Source organism: Python bivittatus, unplaced genomic scaffold (assembly GCF_059951505.1).
Source record: "Python bivittatus isolate LINGU-HERP-01145 unplaced genomic scaffold, Pbiv_v1 ctg000080_np1212, whole genome shotgun sequence".
Classification (NCBI taxonomy): Eukaryota; Metazoa; Chordata; class Lepidosauria; order Squamata; family Pythonidae; genus Python; species Python bivittatus.
In genome coordinates this window covers 851,584-872,686 of record NW_028277035.1, presented here as the reverse complement: position 1 = coordinate 872,686, position 21,103 = coordinate 851,584, and the positions used below count along the sequence as shown (strand labels likewise).

Below are 21,103 nucleotides of genomic sequence, written 5' to 3'. Positions count from 1 at the left end.
CCCGGGCTATCCACCAGGCCCATGCCCCCCTCAAATCTTGCGGGGGTGCATTCAAACACACTCACAGCATCCCTATCTGGGAAGGAGTTTCTCATCTCACCCAATCCACAAGAATATTTTCTGTAGCAAATGGCTGCCGCACCTTTCAGGTGTGCTTCGGAAGGGATGATTTTGCACTTCTTGAAGAATTCATCTGTTAAACTATCCACCACCAGCAGCTTGGTCTCATCTCCACCAGACTTTATGGCTGAAACAACATCTGAATGTTGCTTGCCTTCCATGCATTGCCCATTCACCTGCCAGGAAAGAAACATGTTCTGAGCACAAACAAACACATATTCAGGCAGGCACCCAATAACCCTGGAAGTTAGAAATGTTGGCACCAACCCCACGACAGTCAGTAGCAGCATAGCAAGTACAGGGCTATAGGGTATCATAAGTCTTACGCCCTGTCTCCAACAAAAGCAGTAGGAATCACCATAGCTGAGTCCTTTTTTGCCATTGTCATAGGATATTTAAAACTACCATACTCTGTCATTTTACATTATGTTTGACTATCTGAATTACATATAGTGAAGTTCTTTCTTTTCTTTGGTAACATAAATCTCCCTCAAACAGCCTTCCCCAATCTGGTGCCCTCCAAATGGGTCAAGCTGTAACTCTCACCATCCTTAACCTGCATGGTTTAGTGTTGGTTTAACATTTCTTGTGAACAGGGATATCTGGGTTGCTGCCATCCTAGCAAGACAGAACGATAACCAAGAACAAATCATGGGTTGTGGCTCTGACTTTTGAGAAAAACAATGCCAAGTCGAAAGGCTTCACTGCCTTTCCAAATTTAGCACTCCATCTGAACATGAAGTAGATGGAGCTAAATCATGGCTCTGAAATTCCCTCCACCTTCAAGGGACTGCACTCCCATTAAAATCCAGTTCCAGGTACCTGACATGAAACCCTCACACACCTTGCAAAGGGTCATGGAACATATTCCTTGAAGACCAGGTCACTACTGATGGACAAATTGCTTTCTACCAAAAGTTGTCCAACAACATTAGCATTCTTATTTAAAAGTCTTACATAGGTTTCCAAGGAAGCTCAAGGTTCCACACAACAGGGTGAGTACATCACAACAACAGATGCATTCTATCGAACTCAGTGCCTCTGTAGGCTCATTCAAGAACAGCTCTATGACCCCAGGATGCCAATCTTTATGGAGGCTATGACCTCTGGTGGTAGACCTTTCAGTAGGAACCATCAATGGAAGCACCCTTGCCATTTCCATGACTGAAAAAAGGTCACTGGATTACTTTAAATTTAAAGGAAGCTACTGCTCAGAAGTTTGTAAGTCTAACAGAAGCATAACACTGGTCTGTATTTAGATTTTACCATGATCCCAATTTTGCCCTATCTGAAGGTTCAAGGAAGGAAGGAAATATGGCCATTAACGTCTGCTGCAGATTGTATTATCATTCAAAAGCACCATGTTTGAGGTTTCTGAATTTCTCAACAAAGATGGTCAGGGACTATTTTGACCGAGAACATAAAGCCACATTGTGATTGTTATCTTAAAAGAGAAGTGCCTTGACTAACAGAGGAGACAGGTCAGGAGTGGATGTGGCTAGTCTGCAGCAGCAGCAGCAAGATAAACCAGAGCCTAATGACCATCCATGGCTCTGTTTAAAATGTTAATTTTTTAAAAAAATTAAATGCAGGGTGATAGATGCTCAGAGCATGTGTAAAGGGTGGGCTTGCATGTGTCCCATGTATGTGTTGAAGGGCAATCTATAAATCATAAAAATAAATTAAATTAGATATCAGAATTTTAATTAGACTGAAAGTGGATACTTCCAACTCTGACTCTTGCTCATAGGAACAACCCAGGCATTCTTACTAGTCAGTGTGACTTAACAGCAGAGAGTAAGAAAATCAGCTGTAGTTTTAAGGGGAAATACAAAATGCATTCACAGGGTGAGAGATCTAGGTATATGACTTGCATATTACAGCCCTTACATTAATTCCACTTTGAGCTAAAAGGTTTCCTATTTTGTTCTCCGCAGTGGCATCTACAGCAACGCACTGCTTTTATCAGAATGAAGAAAGCGGCTTTTGCAGTGTGACACCGCAAGCGTCGCCTTACAGGGGCGTACAGTACATGCAACGTTGCAATGCACACAGAAAAGGGAGGGAGCTCCCATCGTGATGCTGCAACACTGCTCTCCCCAGTCTGATCTCCCTTGCCCATTCCCCTGCAGGCGCTGCAGGTTCTCCATAAACTGGGTCACTGTCCATCTGCAAAACCTGCTCGATGATTCAGTGCAGGGTCAGCAACATAGCGCTTGTGAGCGCCAGCATCCTTCTAACACCTCCCTCAGTATCTGGAAAACTTCTTATCTTGCTTTAAAGAATCTTTTAATTAAAACGCAATAGAAGGGTAACTGGCATGCTGCACAGCAAGTACCAACTCTATCATCATCTTTATTTACAAGAATGCCTCTAGGGCCCAAAAGGCATTACGACTGGGCATGTAACACAGAAGACTCACCCAGGGCTCCCACAACACTGGCCAATCAAGACTGCCCAGACCTGGTTTTCATGACATACTGAAGGATCAAATAACCTAGTTGCTAGATCTGCTTTCTGTGCAGATGACTGTAGAAGCCTGAACTAAGCACACTTTAGGGTAAAAATATAATACATAAAAATGAACATGTACCTGTGGCCTTATGCATAAGCTCATGCTTATGCTTATCTTTTTATAGGAATGAAAGTTATTCATGAGTCTGTAAACCTATATACAGTAGAAGCTATATATGTTTATCTCTCTCCCTTTTCCAGCTTGTACACTGGCAGAATAGGTAACAGCCTTCTTATCCTTCACCTTCTAGTCCATGAACCGCTTTGGCCAAACTCATATCCTCCAGAAAAATGCCTGCATCCAAGGAGTGCCATTCATGTTCACTTCTCCTTACTTCATATTCTGCTCCATACTGCAGCAGAATTCCATTCCATGAAGGCATCTATGCAAGTGGTAGTTGGGAGTTTATATAAAATGTTACACACCTACAGTGTTGTGCAGCTTCATCTCTAGCCATGCATGCCTGACAGTTTTGACTATGTAATCCAATGCCAATTGCTTCAGAAAAATCTGATTTAATGAGGTTCGCTCACTCCTTTCCTAATCCCTGAACAGTGTAGCAAAAAAGCCATTTATCTTCTTCTAACTTAGCCATTCAAAGCTTTTTGTGAAATGACCCAGTGCTGAAGGTTTACTTGTCTTTGATTCCCAAACTTGGTCATAACTTCCCTATCCGTTGACATTTCCCCTCTGATCTTTAAAAGGGGCTATTCAGTATGATCTGAACCTGAGTTATCAATACCCAACATATCCTATTGTGTTTATTAAACTGTACATCAAGAAGTTCAGACTTAAGCTTATTCTCAAACTGGTGTTACGACTCAAGGATATTCTTTTAAACTAAGTGCATATTCTTCCCCTGTTACCTTTGCCCCAGCATCTTCCTGTTCTCCTGTTATTGCTTTTCCATGCCCCAATTTAATTGGTAAATTCCTCAGGGCGGAGATGTGCCTTGCTGGATGGGGCTGTAATTAGTGACGCCTGCTTGAAGATTCTAAATAAGCAACATGGAGGTGGAGTCACAGAGCTCTCATGCCTAAAGCATCCAGGTTGGTGTTTCTCAACCTAGGCCACTTGAAGATGTGTGGACTTCAACTCCCAGAATTCCCTAGCCAGCATGGCTGGCTAGGGAATTTTGGGAGTTGAAGTCCACACATCTTCAAGTGGCCTAGGTTGAGAAACACTGATCCAGGTGAACCCTGCTGCCAGGTAAGATTGAGGAGGAGCTGAGGAAAAAAGGTCTCAATTTATGCTAAAATAATCCATTTACATTGATCTATGAGGAAACACACCTACACGGGTGAGGTCTCAGACAAGGAATAATTTTAGAATTCCACCCATTTGCAAGTTCAAGGCATTTGGGAAAGACACAGTTACATTTTTTTATGGCAGGGTATAGAAATGCTATATAACAAAAATTCCTCTCACATCAGGTAATGGGTGTTTTACTTCTCATGTTTCACTGACTGTTTACTTTGGCTTAAAAACAGCAGGGTGTATCAGATGATTTTGAAAAGCTTCGAAAAGGCTAAGCTGGCACTACTCTTGGATCGCAAGTTACATTTAATCAGCTCCCTGTGAGAAGACAGTATCTTGGTTAGTCAAATGTTAATTCATCTACAACAATGCACCCCACAATTCATACCTCAATGATACGGTCTTGAGGCTGCAGCCCTGAAGATTCAGCTGGAGAATCTGGATCCACAGCCCGGATATACTGCCCTGGCTTCGTCTTATCACTGTGGAGGTTGAATCCATAACCGTTGGGACCCTTCTTCATCTGGCAGAGACGAGGCCTCAACTCATTCTAAAGCAGAGAAACATAAAAAGCATTGGGGCATCAGTTTTCCATTATTGTCACTAGATCAATTTCACTTTGATTGGACAATCAGGACAAGAGATCGGCATCTGTTTAGGTCTGAGTCTTGCCATCACCAGTCCTGCAATCCTAGAATTTGGGCTCTCTAGAGGAGTGTGTGTGTGTCCTTGACCGGCTAGCTTTCATAGTTTGGTGCATGCTGCTAGAAATATTAGCAACAGAACCACTTATGAAGTAGTGTGTCTAATGAGCAACCGTCAAAAACAGCAGAAAAGGAGGAACGAATTATCTGCTACTATGGATTGGTAATACCCTTCTACTCTACTACACTTTTCACGTTACCTGCAGGTGATATTTATGGAGGAAGGGAGAGAACAGTCAGAGGCCAGTGCTGTTCAATTACTCAACTCCTTTCTTCAAGGCTGAGGGCATTTTGTCTCTTAATCTTCTCTCCACCCATCCTAGGGGTGATCCTGGAACTGAACGTTCTGATATATTTCATGGTACCACACAAGGGTTCTTTTTAACAAAAGCTGGAATTTGTACAGAACTGCATTACATAAAATGCTTATGCATGTTTATATAACATAGACACATAACTCAAGTTAAGCCAGAGAAACCATTCATTTTTCAGCAAAGCCTTTCTGAAAAGTATATGCTGTAGATAAAGATGCCAGCAGGAACAAATGAGAACAATTTGCCCTTCAGGCAGGTGAACATCAGAAGCCAGTACAAGGTCATGCAAAAGTAACTATTTCTCCCTTGGAATGTTTATATGGGCAACATTTTGGTCTTTTGGGTTAATTAAGACTTCTCAAGCAGCCTTCCCTTACAGCATTCCTCTACGTGATTGGGACACTTCCAGAGGCCACCCTACTCCAGGTTTCCTCCTTGATCACAAGCAGGACAGTGGATGTTGGAGCATGGCATTAGGAGCTCTTACCACACTAAAGACACCCAAGAGAGGAGCAGCTGGCACACCCAGCCTCCGTCACAGCAACGTCAACCTCATCAGATACTGAAGCCAAGCCCAATGACGGAACAGGTGAGATTCCTGGGGAAGCGAACCCTCAGAAAACCCCACCAAAAACAAGACTGTGTCCAGATCCTGCCAGAGCTATTTCACACATCAACAGAGTGTGGCTTATTTACACCAAATTTTGTATCTCAGAGAAGAATGAAGCTAACGTATATCAGATGCTCATGTAACAATGATTCCTTTTTTTCCCCCTGCTTAAGTGATCAGCAGATTTATTGACCTAATTCTGTTACTCCCTGGTACACAAAGGTAATCTCCTTCAGGTTGAGCTCAACTCCTGGTGATTTCATGGACACGGCCATATAGATATTTTTGGCAGCAGTGCAAATGTTTTTCAACTTCCCAATCTAGCCTACAGCCCAGTTATTCTCTGGAGATCACCTAGCCAACTACTAACTGGGTCTGACCCTGCTTAGTTTCCAATTAGCTTAGCTTATCCTAATTACGGAGCTGTTAAAAAAAAAATAGAGCTCTGTCTCTAAGCTATTATAAACCACCAAGAGCTGTTTGAGTTGGATGGTATAAACATACAGTATTACCTAGCAATCCTACCTACTACTGATCTTCCTAGAAAAAGAAGAGAAGGCTAAGGCCACACAACCTCATTATTGGGGAGGAAGTAAAGTAGTTCCCATGAAAAACTTCCGAGGCCAGTTCTAGGAATATCTCCCATATGCAGCTTTGGTGTTTTATATCAGAGAAAGGGGGACATGAATTACACATATAAAACATGGCATGAAAGCCTGGGGAATTTGGTTCCTTCCAGATGTTTTGGCTACAACTCCCATTATCTCCAGTCAGTGTGGCCATGTTTTATAGTCTGAAGAATCCCCAAATGGAAGAAGACAGCCATCCCTGGAAAAACTCTCAGCAATGTAGGCAACCTGATCTAAGGCAGGCTGGTGTATTCAGGGCTTTTGCTGAGATGGTACCTTTTCATGCAAGTCAGATCACAGTTTGTTACATGCACACAGATAGTTGGGGAATTTGTTTTTCTCTCTTGAGGGCTCCATTCCTTTGGAAACAATCTGTTTAACAGTTGTTTGCCAGTAAGAGGGAGGGCTGAATGTAGTTTCGGGCTAAGCCAGTGCTAAAAGGTTCCGGGATTACCCCTGTTCTCTCTTCCTTCTGCCGGGTGAGAGTCAGCATGTTATGTCAGAGGCCTGGACCGATTGCTTGCTCTCCAGCTCTTACGCCTGGACTGTGCTCTTTTCCAGAACAGCCTGTTCTGCATTCAGGAAGGCAGGATAAGTTTACAGCTGTGACACAACCTTCAGTGTAACCTCCTCCTTGCCCTAGAAGTTCTTCTTACACAGTTACTGCCCAAGGCAATCTCTATGATCTTTTGTTAGAAACTCAATTCTGATTCGCTAAGTATGGCAATGGGAACCACTGTCCTTCCTACAATGAGGAACAACCTATTTAACATTCAGTAGTTAATTATGGGTTCAAAACTAAATATTTAAGAAAAGCAGCATCGTGATCATCATCTTAATTATTATTGTTATTAAAGGCTACAGACAAATGTTCGGAAGAATCCAATGGGAAAATAAGCAACAGGAATAAGACTGCTGCAAGCACACGTAATCACAGGTTGCAAGCTGAATATTAAGATACTGATCATCCCGTAGGACAAGGAGGATCTATACTGGGAGCTTCAATACTTGGGGGGCAAGTAAAATCTTTACAGAGGCTAAGACTTTTGTTCCACATTTTATTAAGAAGCACACTATGCCTTCTTTGCTATTTCAATAGGCAGCTGTTTTAGTTACCCGGTAATCTGTATCTGGAATCCTTTTTTTAAAAAAAATCTCAATAATTAGATGCACCTTCTAAAAATATGCTGGCAGATACAAGAAAACACCCCATTTTACACAAGCCAAAGAATACCCAGCTACAGAAGGGGCCTTCTCTGAGATTCCGTCTCTTCCCACAGCTTTTTAAATGCAGGAATCAAAGGGCTAGCAATGTAGGGTTTCAGCTTAATTTTCCATATGTTTGGAATATCCTTTATCCCTTTTCACCCAGCAGGATGGAAAGAGAAGAAGAACCAGAAGACTGCCTTGAGGGATATATCTGGATTGCTTCCATATCTCTGGAATGATTGTTAGGAATGAAGACACGGACCTAAGGATGATGATGGGTCTTCACCACCCAAACTGTTCTCTGAGCAGGCACCCTACAACTCTCAGAGACAAAGAAGCTTTATGTTGTCAAAGGTCAATATACATGGGTGAATGTTACTATTATTTGTTTGATGGTTTGCTTGTTAGACACATACAAGGAGAGTCTTTTTTTCAGACTGGCATTAAGTTAGAAAAAAGTCTGTATAGTTTTTTTTGTTGACAATAATGGTAAAAGAGCAGACCTCTATGATGATGATGATGGTGATGATGGATAGCAGCTGCCATTCATTCTTCCCAAAATACACCACCACTTGTACTCCAAAGAAAAATGGCAATTACCATACATCCACAAAATGGCCATTACTCATTTTGTCAAGCAGTAACCGTTTTGCTTGGATCAGGTTCAAAACAATCTGAGCATCTATCACCCCACATTTAAATTTTTAAAAAATTTTACATTTTAAGAGTTTACATTTTTACATTTTAAACATACTAGTTTCCTCCTTCCACTCCAGTTTCATTCCAATAGCCAAATTCACCAGAGGTTCCTTTTTAATCCACAAATTGGAAGAGACTTTCATTTCTTAAAATGTTTTACCTTCTGTAGAGAGTAGATGGATGGCCAAGCTAAGCCTTACCAAATGTATACCATGCCCCCAGCTTATGGCTCTGGGAGGGGCATAACTTTAGCAAATAAATAAATGGCGTAGCTTTTTCCTGACCTATCTCCTCTCTCCTCCTGCAAAATTGTAATTGAGGTTGGACTGATTTCCCTGCCTCTGCTTCAGCAGCTCAGCTGCACACCCATTCTCTGCACCTGTGTGTTTAAAACAATTCCAGAGGTCATAGAACTTTTTTTTTTTCCCCAGAAGGAAAAGCATCTGATTTGCATTTTATCATCCAAGCTTTGGGGAAGAAATTCAGCGGGGATGGAGGAGGAGACAATACTGGTATTCAAAATAAAGCATCTTGTGTCATATTCCTTCTATGTATTGGTTATGTAACCAGTTTTTGACAATAAGGAAACACCAGAGAGGTTTTTTCAAATGTGGCAAATCATTTCTTTGAGGCACCTTCTTAGTGGCTTTCAAATGGCAGAAGCAGGTACAGTCCAAAAACCAGAGAAGCTCCAGCCCTTGAAATACGGCTTCTTTGACTCCAAAATTTACTAGATTGGAGTCAGATGAACTTTTAATGCCAAAGTAAATGTCTGGAAACTGATTGGCGAGAAGGCAGGGAGAAAGAACATGGTGCTAACCGCCAACAACCTCTTGAAGCAGAACAATCCCAAACTCTACCACACAATGCTCATACACCCTGATCAGGTCTTATTTCTTGTGGTTGAGAAAAACATACTGGTACACTCTGCTGCTCCACCCAGCTAAGGTTACTTACATAACTGGCACATTAGGAAAGCATAGAGACAGAGGGACCAGCTTGCATGCAACACTAAACCAACCACTGATGGAGCAACAGATGATTTATCTGCTCTTGCTGGCAAGAGGAACCAAGCAGAATAATTATACAGCAAGTACCAGCTAAATCTCACTTGTTCTGGCTAAGTCAGAGTTCTGGTTTCTAGATATGACTGAACTGGCCCATTGTTCTAGCCGTAGATGTGACCTCTTTCTTTCCAGTCTGGTATTTCTAAACTAGACTTCTAAAATGATCTACAGGCAAACCACAAAAAATGAAGTCTATGGCTACTGTATAGCATTAGGTTTAATGTAGCCAACATGTTTTAACAGGCAGAATGTTGTAAAATTAGTGGGAATGAAAGGAAAAGATGCCTTTGAGTCACTTCTGATGACCATATGGACATATCCATGCAGTTTTCTAGGTAACAGTATAAAAGTAGTTTGCATTGTCTTTTTTTTGCAGTAGGGAAGGGGGTTTCCCAATCTAGTCCACAGCCCTAGAAAAGGGTGGTAGTCTCCCTTCCAAGTACTAATGAAGGTTGGTCCTGCTTAGCTTCAGAGCCCAGACTAGAAAAAAATAGATGCTACCACAAATAGGTATACCTAGATTCAAGTTCAGATCCAACTCATTCATGAAGTTTACTCAGTAGTCTTGGTCCACTCTTAAATTCTCAACCTAATTTACCTCATAGAGAAGTTGCACTGACAGAAAGCTACAGACCTTGAACTCCTTAGACAAACTGAAGACATTAAATGAAAAAAGCAAAATATTCAAGAAATAAAAAATAGCTTTGGAAATGCAAGGCAGAAAGGGAAGGGACATTCTGCAAAAGAATGACCTGTGAACAGTTCAAAAGATGCCCCCTCCACCACTGGTTCCCTGACTAACTCAACCCCAATAGCTCCAGATAGTAGAGGCTACCCGTGTAGTATTTGGGATATGGGAGGAAAAGGCAGAGGAGATCACACCAGTCTCTTCTGCTCTGCAAGTGTCATGAAATGCTCTAGATGGTGCCAAATTTACATTAGCATGTGCTTCTGTCTCTCTCTTGCTCTCTCTCTCTCTCTTACACACACACATACTCCATTTCCAAAGCTTCTCTGTTGAGTGCGTGAATAAGAAAGAAAGGCAGAAATGGAGGTTTCCCAAGGCAAAGCATTCCATGATCTCTGTAATGTGAGCAAACATTAAGCCAGCAAGCCCTTATACTGATACATTTGAATGGTGTGACATGTAGAAGGAGCCTTATTCCAAGACCAAGCAGAATGCAGAGAATTGTAACCCAAGACATCTGGAGAGCACCAGGTTGGGGAAGACGAAAGTACACCAAGCGGTGGTGGCTCTCAGACTCCTTCTGCATACAAAGCACATGTTGTACTATGTTCTGCTCTTTTCTGCCCCGGAAAGGATTTTCATTTCCAGTTTGGGCCACATGCTTCCTCTTTCACAAAAAAGGAACCGAGGCAGAAAAGCGTGTTAGGACGAACTGAGGTTACCCAGAGTGTCCCATATCAATAAGTATTTGAAAGTACTCAGAATGCTCATTGACTCTGCTTGTCACACCATAAATCACCTCTTAGCTTATTCAGTTTTCCTCAGTGTCCAGTATTTCTGCAACAGGTCATTAGAAAGCCAGCATCTTAACAGTGCAGCAACGAATTAGCAACAAACATCTAGAAAAGTGAGAATGAGCAGGAACATTTGCAACTAGCAATAGTGCCTTCCAGATGTGTTGGATTACAATTGCCATCATCCCCAGTCAACATATGGAGGATGCCAGTTATGCAAGATACTAGGTTGGGGAAAACTGACTTATAGCACTTGTTCATTATGAAATCAGACAGTTGCCTCATCAGCATTTTGCAGGTGTGTTGCATCTGGAATCAAGTACCCAAGCCAAAACCTTCCAGAGCCAGCAAGTCTAATAAGCCCCTAATGATTTTAAACTGGGATTACTAAAGTAATGGCCTTTAGAACTTCAGGTTGCTGCATAAAGTTGAACAATGATCATATTATTTACACTTGTTTTCATGCAGTTTATTCATGATTTGAATGTATAAACAGCCAGCATGAATCAGGAAGTGTAGCCTAATACAGTAATTTCAGCAAAATACTGGTTACCTAAACCTTTGATCTCAGAAGACATCCCAAATTCCAGCCTATTTGGACTAAAGCATTCAGCATCTAAATCCTCAATTAAACATCCTTTCAAAATAATGTGTATCATTAGATTTCTGGAAACAGATTACTAAAACCCCTGTCTATTACCTGCAGATACTTGGAGGCACCTATCCTACAATATATTCTACCTTAACCCCTGGAGTTTCCATGGAAAAATAAAGCATCAAAGTGTAATGAAAGTCATCTTCCACTTTCTCTAGTTCACAGGAAAGCCTTAGCTAGGCTATGCATACTCAAACAGTCCCCTCTGGCACCAAGGTACTCCACATCACAAGAAGTGATATCTTTATAGTATGCCTACAATACTATTGGAGGCAGAAATATATTCATACAAACGTTTAATGATAAAGGAAGAAACACCATCCTGTATTGTGGCCACATGTTAATGATAGAGGTTCTAAGACAATTTCTGCAAGATCAATTAGTTACACTCCAGTTGGGTTCCCTGTAGTTGCCAGACATTAGTGTGCACATCTGTACTCTGTCCCATAACCGATTACATGAAACCACTGCCATGCCTATCAAAACGTTTTATATGCTCCCTCCTGCAAATTCCAGCTGTCAGAATGTGCCAGTGGTATGAAATGGTTCTAAATGTCCATGACGGCATTAAAAAGGCTAGCTATGGGTAAGGACCATGCAGACTCAGGAACTTTCAAACTGTGTGACCCAGTGTTAATGCCATTAACGGACACATCTCTGTAGAACAACTGAGGAATGAAGTGTGCTAGCATCTGCCTGGAAGTTTAATAAAATCCCGACAGAAGAGTCACAGTGTCCTATGTTAAGTGAAGTTAGCAAACATCCCTGTCACACTAGTCAGAATGACCAAAACTTGTAATGTACAACTCCTTGGCTCCAGAGATCCAATTTGGATTTAGCATAATTTTTGAGTGTTTTGCTGCAAGGATGTTCCATGATTATACTGAAAGGCAACCAGCATATATGTAAAACCACCACCGCCGCCACTATCATGTATTTGCTTCCTGGACTAACTTAGCTGCACAAACATGTCTTTTCATTGGAAGATTTTAAAAATAAAAATATTTGTTACATTTGATCTTGTAATGTTACATTCCACATTCTAGATTTAGGCACTGAAAACACATGCCTCGATATTATCTTCTGAAAGGGTAACAATACCCCTACGAGGACAACCACCCTAGAAAAAGAAATGAATGAAGAACCGGGAAACATGATAGACGTCTACAGAATGTTGCACGTATGTAGAAAGAAAAGGGAAAAGTTGTTCTCTTTCTCCTTCATAGAACATGAGATCCACTAGAGACAGGAAATACTTCTTCAGATAGTACTGTATATCATTCTGGAATTCATTAGGAATGTCCACCAACGTATGGCTTTCAAAAGAGATTTTTATACAAATCTTCTGAGAATAAAGCCCTTAAGGTAAAGATCTACTGAACTATATGATAGCTATATACTATGTTTGGGATCACAAGCAGCATGATTCTGAATATAAAGTGTGAATGGCTTTTGTAATGGGATGCCAGCACGGGAGCAAATCCAAATCTTGATGGCCATTTTCAGAACTAATGCTGCAGGATTACTCTTCTGCTTCATGGCAGTTGGATCATGCAGTCTCTCAGGACTCAATTTTATCCCCTATGCTCTTTAACATCTACCTGAAACTACAGGGTGAGGTAATCCAGGGACATCAGCTAAGGTGCCATTAATATGCAGAGGACACCAGCTCTACCTCTCCTTCTCATCTAACACAAGTGAGGCGGTTGGTATTTGGAACCAGTGCTTGGGCAGGGTAGTGGAATGAATGAGGTCCAAAAACTGAGATCAATGCACACAAGACAGAGATACTTTTTATGGATGGTGCATCTGTCCAGTTGGGTGGTGCCCCGCCTGTCCTGGAGGGTCTACACTCATCAAAAGGAGCAAGTTCACAGTTTGGGGATGCTCCTAGATCCATTACTGTCACTAGAAGTCCATGGCCTTGGTGGCATGGAGTGTCTTTTATTGGCTTCAGCTGATCTATCAACCACAACTGTATCTGGACAAATACAATTTTGCAACTGTTACTCATACTCTGTGAACTTCCCAGCTGGATTGCAATACATTGTTCATGGAGCTGCCTTTGAAAATAGTCCAGAAACTTTAGTTAGTTCAAAATAGACCAGCTAGACTGCTCACTGAGATTGGCTGATACAAACATATTATGCTATTTCTTTGACATCTACACTGATTGCCAGTCTGTTTCCAGACCCATTCAAAGTGCTTAGGACTTAAGACCATCTAATGAATCCCTCCTCCAGGTCCCCTCATCAAGGGAGGCAAGGTGGGCCTCTACAAGGGGGAGAGTTTTTTCTGTGGTGACATCCCATTTATGGAACACTGTTCCTAGAGAGGCTTGGCTGGTGCCCACATTAGCATCATTTTGGCACCATATGAAGACCTTTTTATTTTCCTTTGACTATTGGGCGTTTTAAAAATCTAAATGAATAAATAAATCCAAGAGTCACATACTGTTGTTTCCTTGTTAAAAAAACCTCTTCATTAAGTCAATGGATAGCTTCTCAGTTCAGAAAAATAATAAAAAGAATCAAACTGGTACTGAAAGAGTTTAAACTTAAAAAAAAAATCTGTGTAAAAGGCAACAATGGGGACTTGGGAAGGGAGTCAGATCAATTTTTACTACCACCAAGTAAGTCCCATATTTCATATTCACTTCTTGCTTGATCATGAACGGTGATGATGTAGAGAAAAAGCAGGTCCAAAAGCCCAAACAGGTTGATAAGGAGCTAAGAATCCTTGAGGCTGCTATCCCAAGACCCAGCAGGTGTTCTCCACAGACTGCTGAGGCTGCAGGTTGCAAAATCCTCAGGTTGACAGACTCTCCAAATCTAGAGGATGCCAGATGGGGGAAGGCTGCTGCTGACAGTCCAGACTTTAAATCTGGAAGAAGATAATCAAATGATGCTTAAATAGAGCCAGAAAGATATGTCTGAATGGTTGGCACCAGATAAAAGGCTGCCTTTCATACGTCTGGCTGGCTGAAGTTTCTGAGCTGTTTCTAAAAAGACAGCCACATCTCATAAGCATGAGAGCATTGCAAGGGAGCATGAAAGTAACCAAGACACAGATGATAGCAAGAGATGCTGCCTGCAGCTAGTGAATAAAGCAAGCTGATAAAAGGACTATGGGTAACTGCACCACTGGAGCTTTCAGAGGAGTGTTGGGTTGAAGAGTACTTTCAAGCTACATTATTGCTCCTTGAATGGGAATGCAACTCCACTCGGGGAGGAAAAAATCTTCTTCGGTGATCAGCAGACCTCCTCCATAATATACAAGGACTATTCATCTGGATTTTGTTTCATTTGTCCTCTCTTCAACTGGGCATTGCTAACTTCTTCCATTGCTAAAAGGTTTTCAACATGTAAAGTGGATCCTCCGTTCTCCGTTGACCTTGTATGTCTATAAGCACACTTCCTCCTGTTTTTCCCTTTTTAAATCCTGGTGCGTATTGACTTTTGATAGCAATGTTGCTTTAAAAGCTTATATACTTCTTAAAGAAAGACTTTGTTGACACAGTATGGTCCAAGCAGAGTTTTCCAGGCAAATGAGTCATTCTCTCTTGCAAAAGTTCTATTGCTCTGGAAAGGTTCATGAGGTCAGTCAAATCCTAGAGACAAAACTTCCCTAACTAAGTGCTAGGCTTCAACTCCCCTGTGTTGTAACATGCTGACTTGTCTACAGATTTAATACCTGTATTCTAAAACATCTAGAAGATAACCAGTTGAAAAAAGTCTAAGAGTTGATTCCTGTGTTGTATCTTTGTTCAGACTTATTAATCTAATACATTTCTCATGTCCAGACTTTTAACTTCAGCTGATTATTTTCTGGCCCATACATCATTTTCATGCAGTCTTTAGTTTATTTTTGAATGTTAATGGTTCATTTAGCCAAACTATTTATTAAAAAAGAGATAATTATTACTAATACATTAATATAATACTGCTCAAAGAGATAACACGCCACCAGTTAAAGCCAAATGCAATAATTAGACCAGAAACTTAAATCTTTCCAATTTTAGAGAGAGCACTTGGCCCTATTCAGATATACCTTCCTTGCTGGAGGGGAAGGCCAAGGGGGAAAGACCATATCTGCCAGAATTTTAAAGGACAGAATGGATTCCTTAAAGTTTGCAGAAGTTTAAGATAACCATTTTACTTGGAAAAGTATCTTAATTCTGCTCAAAATTGGATGCACTCGGATTTTGGCCTTACCCGCTTCTGAAGTGAACCCCTCAACATGCCTTGCAAAATTTGGTGAAGGCCTTACATTGATGGAAGTTCTGATAAAGATGAAAACTTTAAGGAGTGTTGATCACATGAAGCATGTATGCATTTATCATCTAAGTTCCTTTCCAGATATAGAAAAGCAGACAGCCTCCCCCTCCCCCCCACTTGTTCCTCTATACATCTTGACTACATACAGAGTTAAAATCAAATTCAGTTAACAGTATGGATTGCACAACCTTACTCCTCAGTATTCAAGGCATTTTTTGCTTATCCAGGATTCCTTTTATTTGAAGGTAACATAAGCTACTTGAAAACAGAAGAACAGTAGATATCCAAACCATCAGATATCTCAGTGGCCACCCCTATAGACCAAGCAAATCTAATATACCCTTTGGAACATCTGAGCAACAGAGTGTGTTGGCTCACTGAGATGGTATAGCTTTCTGACTCTTGAACAAGGATAGAGAACAAGTTAGCCAAGAGAGTTCCAACACTCTTCCAACACGAGGAGGAGTTTTTCTCCAAATCACACACATGTGTTTCTGAGTGGGTTTCTATGCACTGCGGAGCAACATCTGCACTTCTGCCTACACTCTGATCTCTAACTGCTGCCACAGATTTAAAGGGAAGCTCAACATTCAAAAATTCAACCACGTTGCCAAGGCAGATGTTCCTGCTTTCAAGATGCTAGTGCTTTCTCAGTAATCTGTCCTTCATCAGGTCTGCCCAGGGATTTCAAGAGGTGCTATTCCTTCAGACTGGTTTATTTAAAAAAGGCTTTGGAGAATAGGAGTGGGCAGATGTCAGACTTACAGGATCTCCTTTGTTGTTCTTGGTGGTGATGGTTTTGTTCTTTTTCAGTAGAACCTTGGAGACCCAGCAGCTAGAGTCTAACACAAAAAAGCCACACAACATGTAGAAGAAAAGAATCCCAAACTGAGGAATTTGTTTGGAATAAATAGAGGCCCCAGCCCTTCCACACAAAGTCCATTCCTGGTTGCCACACATTTTCATTTTAACAGTATAATTTAAGAGGAAAGGTATTTTCTTGCTACTGCTATTAAACAACTGGGAGTGAGAAATCTTTCCTGATATACCTGGCCTCATCCTATGACCTACCACTAGACTCAGAATGTGCTATCTGCTTTTTCACTAAAACCTCTAGCAGTGTAGGTTAAAAACCCATTAGCTCTCATGGTAAAAAGAAACTGGCTCACTTTGCATTTGTGTGTGGCAGCCTTCCCTAACCAGGGTACCCTCCAGATGTTTCAATTCAACACCCAGAATTCCCCAGCTACCATAACCATTGTTGGGAAATCTGGAAGTTGGAATCCACACATCTGGACTGCATTTGGGTTGGAGAAGCCAAATCTATGCAACCTGAAGCATAGTTGAAAGTTGGCAGTGAAAGAGATTAACTGGCCTCTCAGTCACTGGGGACTTTTTAACAAAACTTCGTCATGGATTCCAATGAAAAACAAAGGGCACATCCATCCTGCCTGTATTTCAACACTCCCTTCGTCCCCAGAAGTCTCAGAACAGTTTCCAGTCATTCTCATACCGCTGTCCTGACAACTAAGCAAGATCCAATCAGAGCTCTTTCTTCCGACTGATGAAGGGGTGAAAAAATGGTGGCCAGTTACCATCTGACCTTGTCTCCCCACATGGCTGTCTACAGTGGGGGGGGAAAAATACAGTCAGACACTGGTTGCTAAGTCACTGAAACCCAGGGCAAGGGCACCAGGGACTGTGGTGGCTTAGCTGGAGTATCCCCTAAAATTTAAATGTTGGAATTCACAAAACCAAAGGTGTGCTGTTTGAGATTTCTGGCAACCAAGCCAGAAGAAAATCAGCTCAGCTCTCCAAGGATCATGGCAGTGTAGGAACAAAGGAGTCCAGCCTTGCTGCCAGAACTGATGGGGTAATAAAGGGGATAATCATTCCCCCTTCCCCCAATTGAGGCTTGAAAGCTCTGATCTGAGGACTACCTATAACGTGATTAATTATGAGATACGATCTAGTCTACCGGAACAGGCCTTTGGCCCCACGAGTTCAGAAAGGACCATCCTTGTTTGCTATCTGTGCTAGCTCAATAATAGCCCTGCTGTCTGCAATAGGTGGGAAAGAACAGCATGTGAACAGGCTGAGCCCAGCATGGGCAAGGGGGTGGCTGGCTAGCACCACTGCTGCATATTGTCTCCACCCATAAGAGCTCTGAAAACCAGAGGCTTTTTATTTCCAGGCTTAGGTGTATTGGAGCTGTAAGATGGTTAACTGGCACTCCTAATTTGCTCTAGCCCTGTGCAGTTGTTCACACAGAAGAGAGGTAGGGTCCTGGGTTTAGTTCCACACCTTGAACCCACAACTCTTTGTATTAGCAGAAAAGCCTGCAGGGGAACTGCAATGGGAGGCTTGTCAACCTTCCATTCCAGGCTGCAGATGAAAGAGGCAGAACGGAGCTCTCATACATTCGGACATATCCTCCCGCAGTGCCTTCATAAGGCTTTTAAACGCAAACCAACTACAATACCTGATTCATTGTGAATCAAGGGGAAGTGAGTGTGGCTATAACACACCCTGTGAAGGCATCTCATAACAACTAGTTTTATAGAGGATTTTGACTGTAAGAAAATAACAAAACATCCATCGCATTGTGCACACTGGATCAGAAAATAAAAATTAGCCTAAACTGCTTTAAGCTAGGCTGTTTATTCAATGATAGAGGGAGCCATGCCAACTTCTACAAGCATCAGATAGGAGCGTGCTACTTTTGTTAAGTAAAGGCGAATTCCTAACATGTACTATATGGCTTCTTATTGATAGTTCTGCCTGAGTCCTTGAAGGCAAGCAATAGTAGGAAACGGTCATGGACAGGATGCACATGTTTATTTAACTATAGTTTGTTGAATAAATTCCAATGGGTATTTTGTGTGGATTTCTGCTACATAACCCAGCCAACTGGCTGAATTTCTATATCTTGCTAAGTTCAAATCATTGTTTACATGATTCACACAAAACACACTAAGTAAAAAACAACTGTGCTGGAAGATGTGCTCTACCACTTAGTCATCACAGTCCCAGGTACTAATGCAGGCAATGTGACTCTTCAGCAAAGAGCATGTGAAAGTCTGCTCACTCTGTAAACATTGTTAGAGGTGAAGAGGGAGGATGTGCAAGAAACACCCAGGCCAGCTTTTGTGTGGTGTTTTACACTGAGACATTTTGTCAGACCAGCACTGACTGAAGAGTCCTGAGTTTTCATTTACATCTGCTTGCAAGCGCTCTGCAGTTCTAGGACTCTGCTTTTAATCCCAGAAGGAAAGGGCAAAGTTTAGACATTCTAAATAAAGACTTCAACTTCCTCAGTTCTCTCTGATCTAGTTTTCAAAGGCTAGGAGGAAATTGATAGTAGATGTATTCTGATTTCCATCCATCTTGCAGGCTATTCCTCCCACAATGGAAATTCACCAACTGCAAACCAGACAAAGATGCAAATTAAATGTTAGGAGCAGAGATCAAGGGACTCAGGAAGTTGGTGGAGGGGACGAGGGTAGTACAGCTGGGTCCTCAGGATGGCACCTGTGGCCAGAAAGCAATATAAGAGCTGAAAAAGTTGTGCTTAAGAAATTCACAAGAGCAGAAATCACTAGAAACCTGAAACCTAGCCACCAAAATCTCCCTATCAATTCCGCCCACAACTCTTCAGGCAGAGAGGTCAAGAAAAGGCTTTCTGTCCCTAATTAATTTGCAAGAAAAAGGGGCAGGTAGGTACCATATGCCCCATCCTTTTGAAGGTCCCCTCCTAATGGGACAACTAGCAACACTGCAAGAGCTGTGTCCTCTCTTTGCTGTTCCACCACAAATACAGTGTATAGGCAAGTCAGTCAACTGGTGTTGGTGGGGTGGGGGGGAGAGAAGGAGAAAGCCGTCAGCCTAAGAACAATCGGCACTGTTTTAATTGCTTTCAGGCCCCCAGCCAGTACCAAGATTTTTTAGCAGTCTCTTCCAGGATAAATTTGTCAAAGGTATATACAGTTCTCACTTGGAAGCCCTCATGATTTCTGAAGCCTGTCCAGGGAGTTGGAACATTCTAACCTGGACAAGCAGTACAGATGCCACACAGCCATTTGCAGGAAGAATATACATTCCAGCTTTCCTTTGTTTTCCTTTGTTTTTAATTTAAGTTAGATTAAAGATCTCCCAGGAAAGCAGCAACAACATCAGGTAGTCTCTCTATGAAACTGCTTTTAAAAATTGACTCTTATGTCACCAAATTGTGGAAAACTAGCAGGAAAGATTCATAAAGAGCTACAATAGGTAAGAGCTATGATTTTGATTATTATTAGATTTATATCCTACCTTTATTCTGTACAACTGAAGGCAGCATACACAATGTTCCCGCCTCCTACTTCCCCCACAACAACACCCCTGTGAGGTGTGTTGGGCTAAGAGAGAGTGGCTGCCCCAAAGTCACCCAGCTGGCTTTCATACCTAAGGCAAGACTAGAACTCACAGCCTCTCACTTTCTGGTCCAGTGCCTTTAGCCACAACAGCAGTGTTTCTCAACCTTGGCAACTCTAAAAAGTGTGGACTTCAATTCCCAGAATTCCCCAGCCAGCCATGGTGGCTGGGGAATTCTGGGAGTTGAAGTCCACACATCTTAGAGTTGCCAAGGTTGAGAAGCACTGCACTACAGTATACCAAAGTGGCTTATTTTAATATAACTGATTAAAAAAAACCATTATAATCATTAATATTTTAAGAAGTAACTGATTTAAAATAAATCTCAGTTTAGTGTGAAAACATAAATTCTCTCAAAGGTCAGTTCATGATCCTCCACAATCTATACGTACAGAATTAATTTCTGCTATTTTATTTAGAAGGAAAAATATGACGTACGTAAGAGTTAAAGCCAATCATTATAAACAGGATCCAACCAGCAATACTTTTATTTATACTAGAAATCCATTAATTTCACAATTGCTCCTTTGTTTCTAAGCCAGTACAACTGCAAAATATAAAAAGATATTTGGACTGTGTGACCTGATGTTTCAGATTCTGCTCCTAGGTATAAAGGCTTTATTTGGTTGCAACCAAATATGTTCAGTTTTATCAATTAGTAAGCATACGAATCCTGTCCAAAGATTTTACTAAATGGGAATGGATTTGAATTGTTTTTCCTTTCTTCCCTATTTGTATATCCAAAGTCACCAAGTTGGTGTAAACTAACTCTGTAAATGCCATCAACGGATGCAGAAGATGCAGTTTAAGAACTAAAAGTATTTCCACTTCTACTTAGAAATGGTTTACACATTGTTTGAGTTCCAAAGATTAAAATTCCATTGGGGATTTTAAAGATTAGCCCACCCTGCACAAAACAAAGATAGAGTCCGAACTATTCATGGTTACCTTTTAGTCATGACAGATCAAGGTTTTATTTACAGCTTTGGTGGACGGCAAAGCATTCAGGCACAGTAGCACTAATTCTTACACTATCATTATTGGAACTAACAGCGTCTATGTGGCATATACTTTGATAAATATATACACTAATAGTTATCTCTTCATCTCTGATCATGATGCAGCTCTAGTGCGGGGGGGGGGAATGTGGAA

The 21,103-nt window shown here is 41.4% G+C and overlaps 1 protein-coding gene across 1 annotated transcript in view; it reads right to left on the bottom strand.

Moving 5' to 3' along the window:
* The window catches only part of NHERF1 (NHERF family PDZ scaffold protein 1), a 55,499-nt gene that overhangs the window by 14,551 nt on the left and 19,845 nt on the right, over positions 1-21,103 (bottom strand). The window contains exons 2-3 of the mRNA XM_007436140.4: positions 4,281-4,442; positions 143-296 (exon numbers count right to left, since the gene is read on the bottom strand). Of these exons, the coding sequence (XP_007436202.1) occupies positions 143-296; positions 4,281-4,442 (316 nt within the window). The remainder of the gene's footprint in view (positions 1-142; positions 297-4,280; positions 4,443-21,103) is intronic.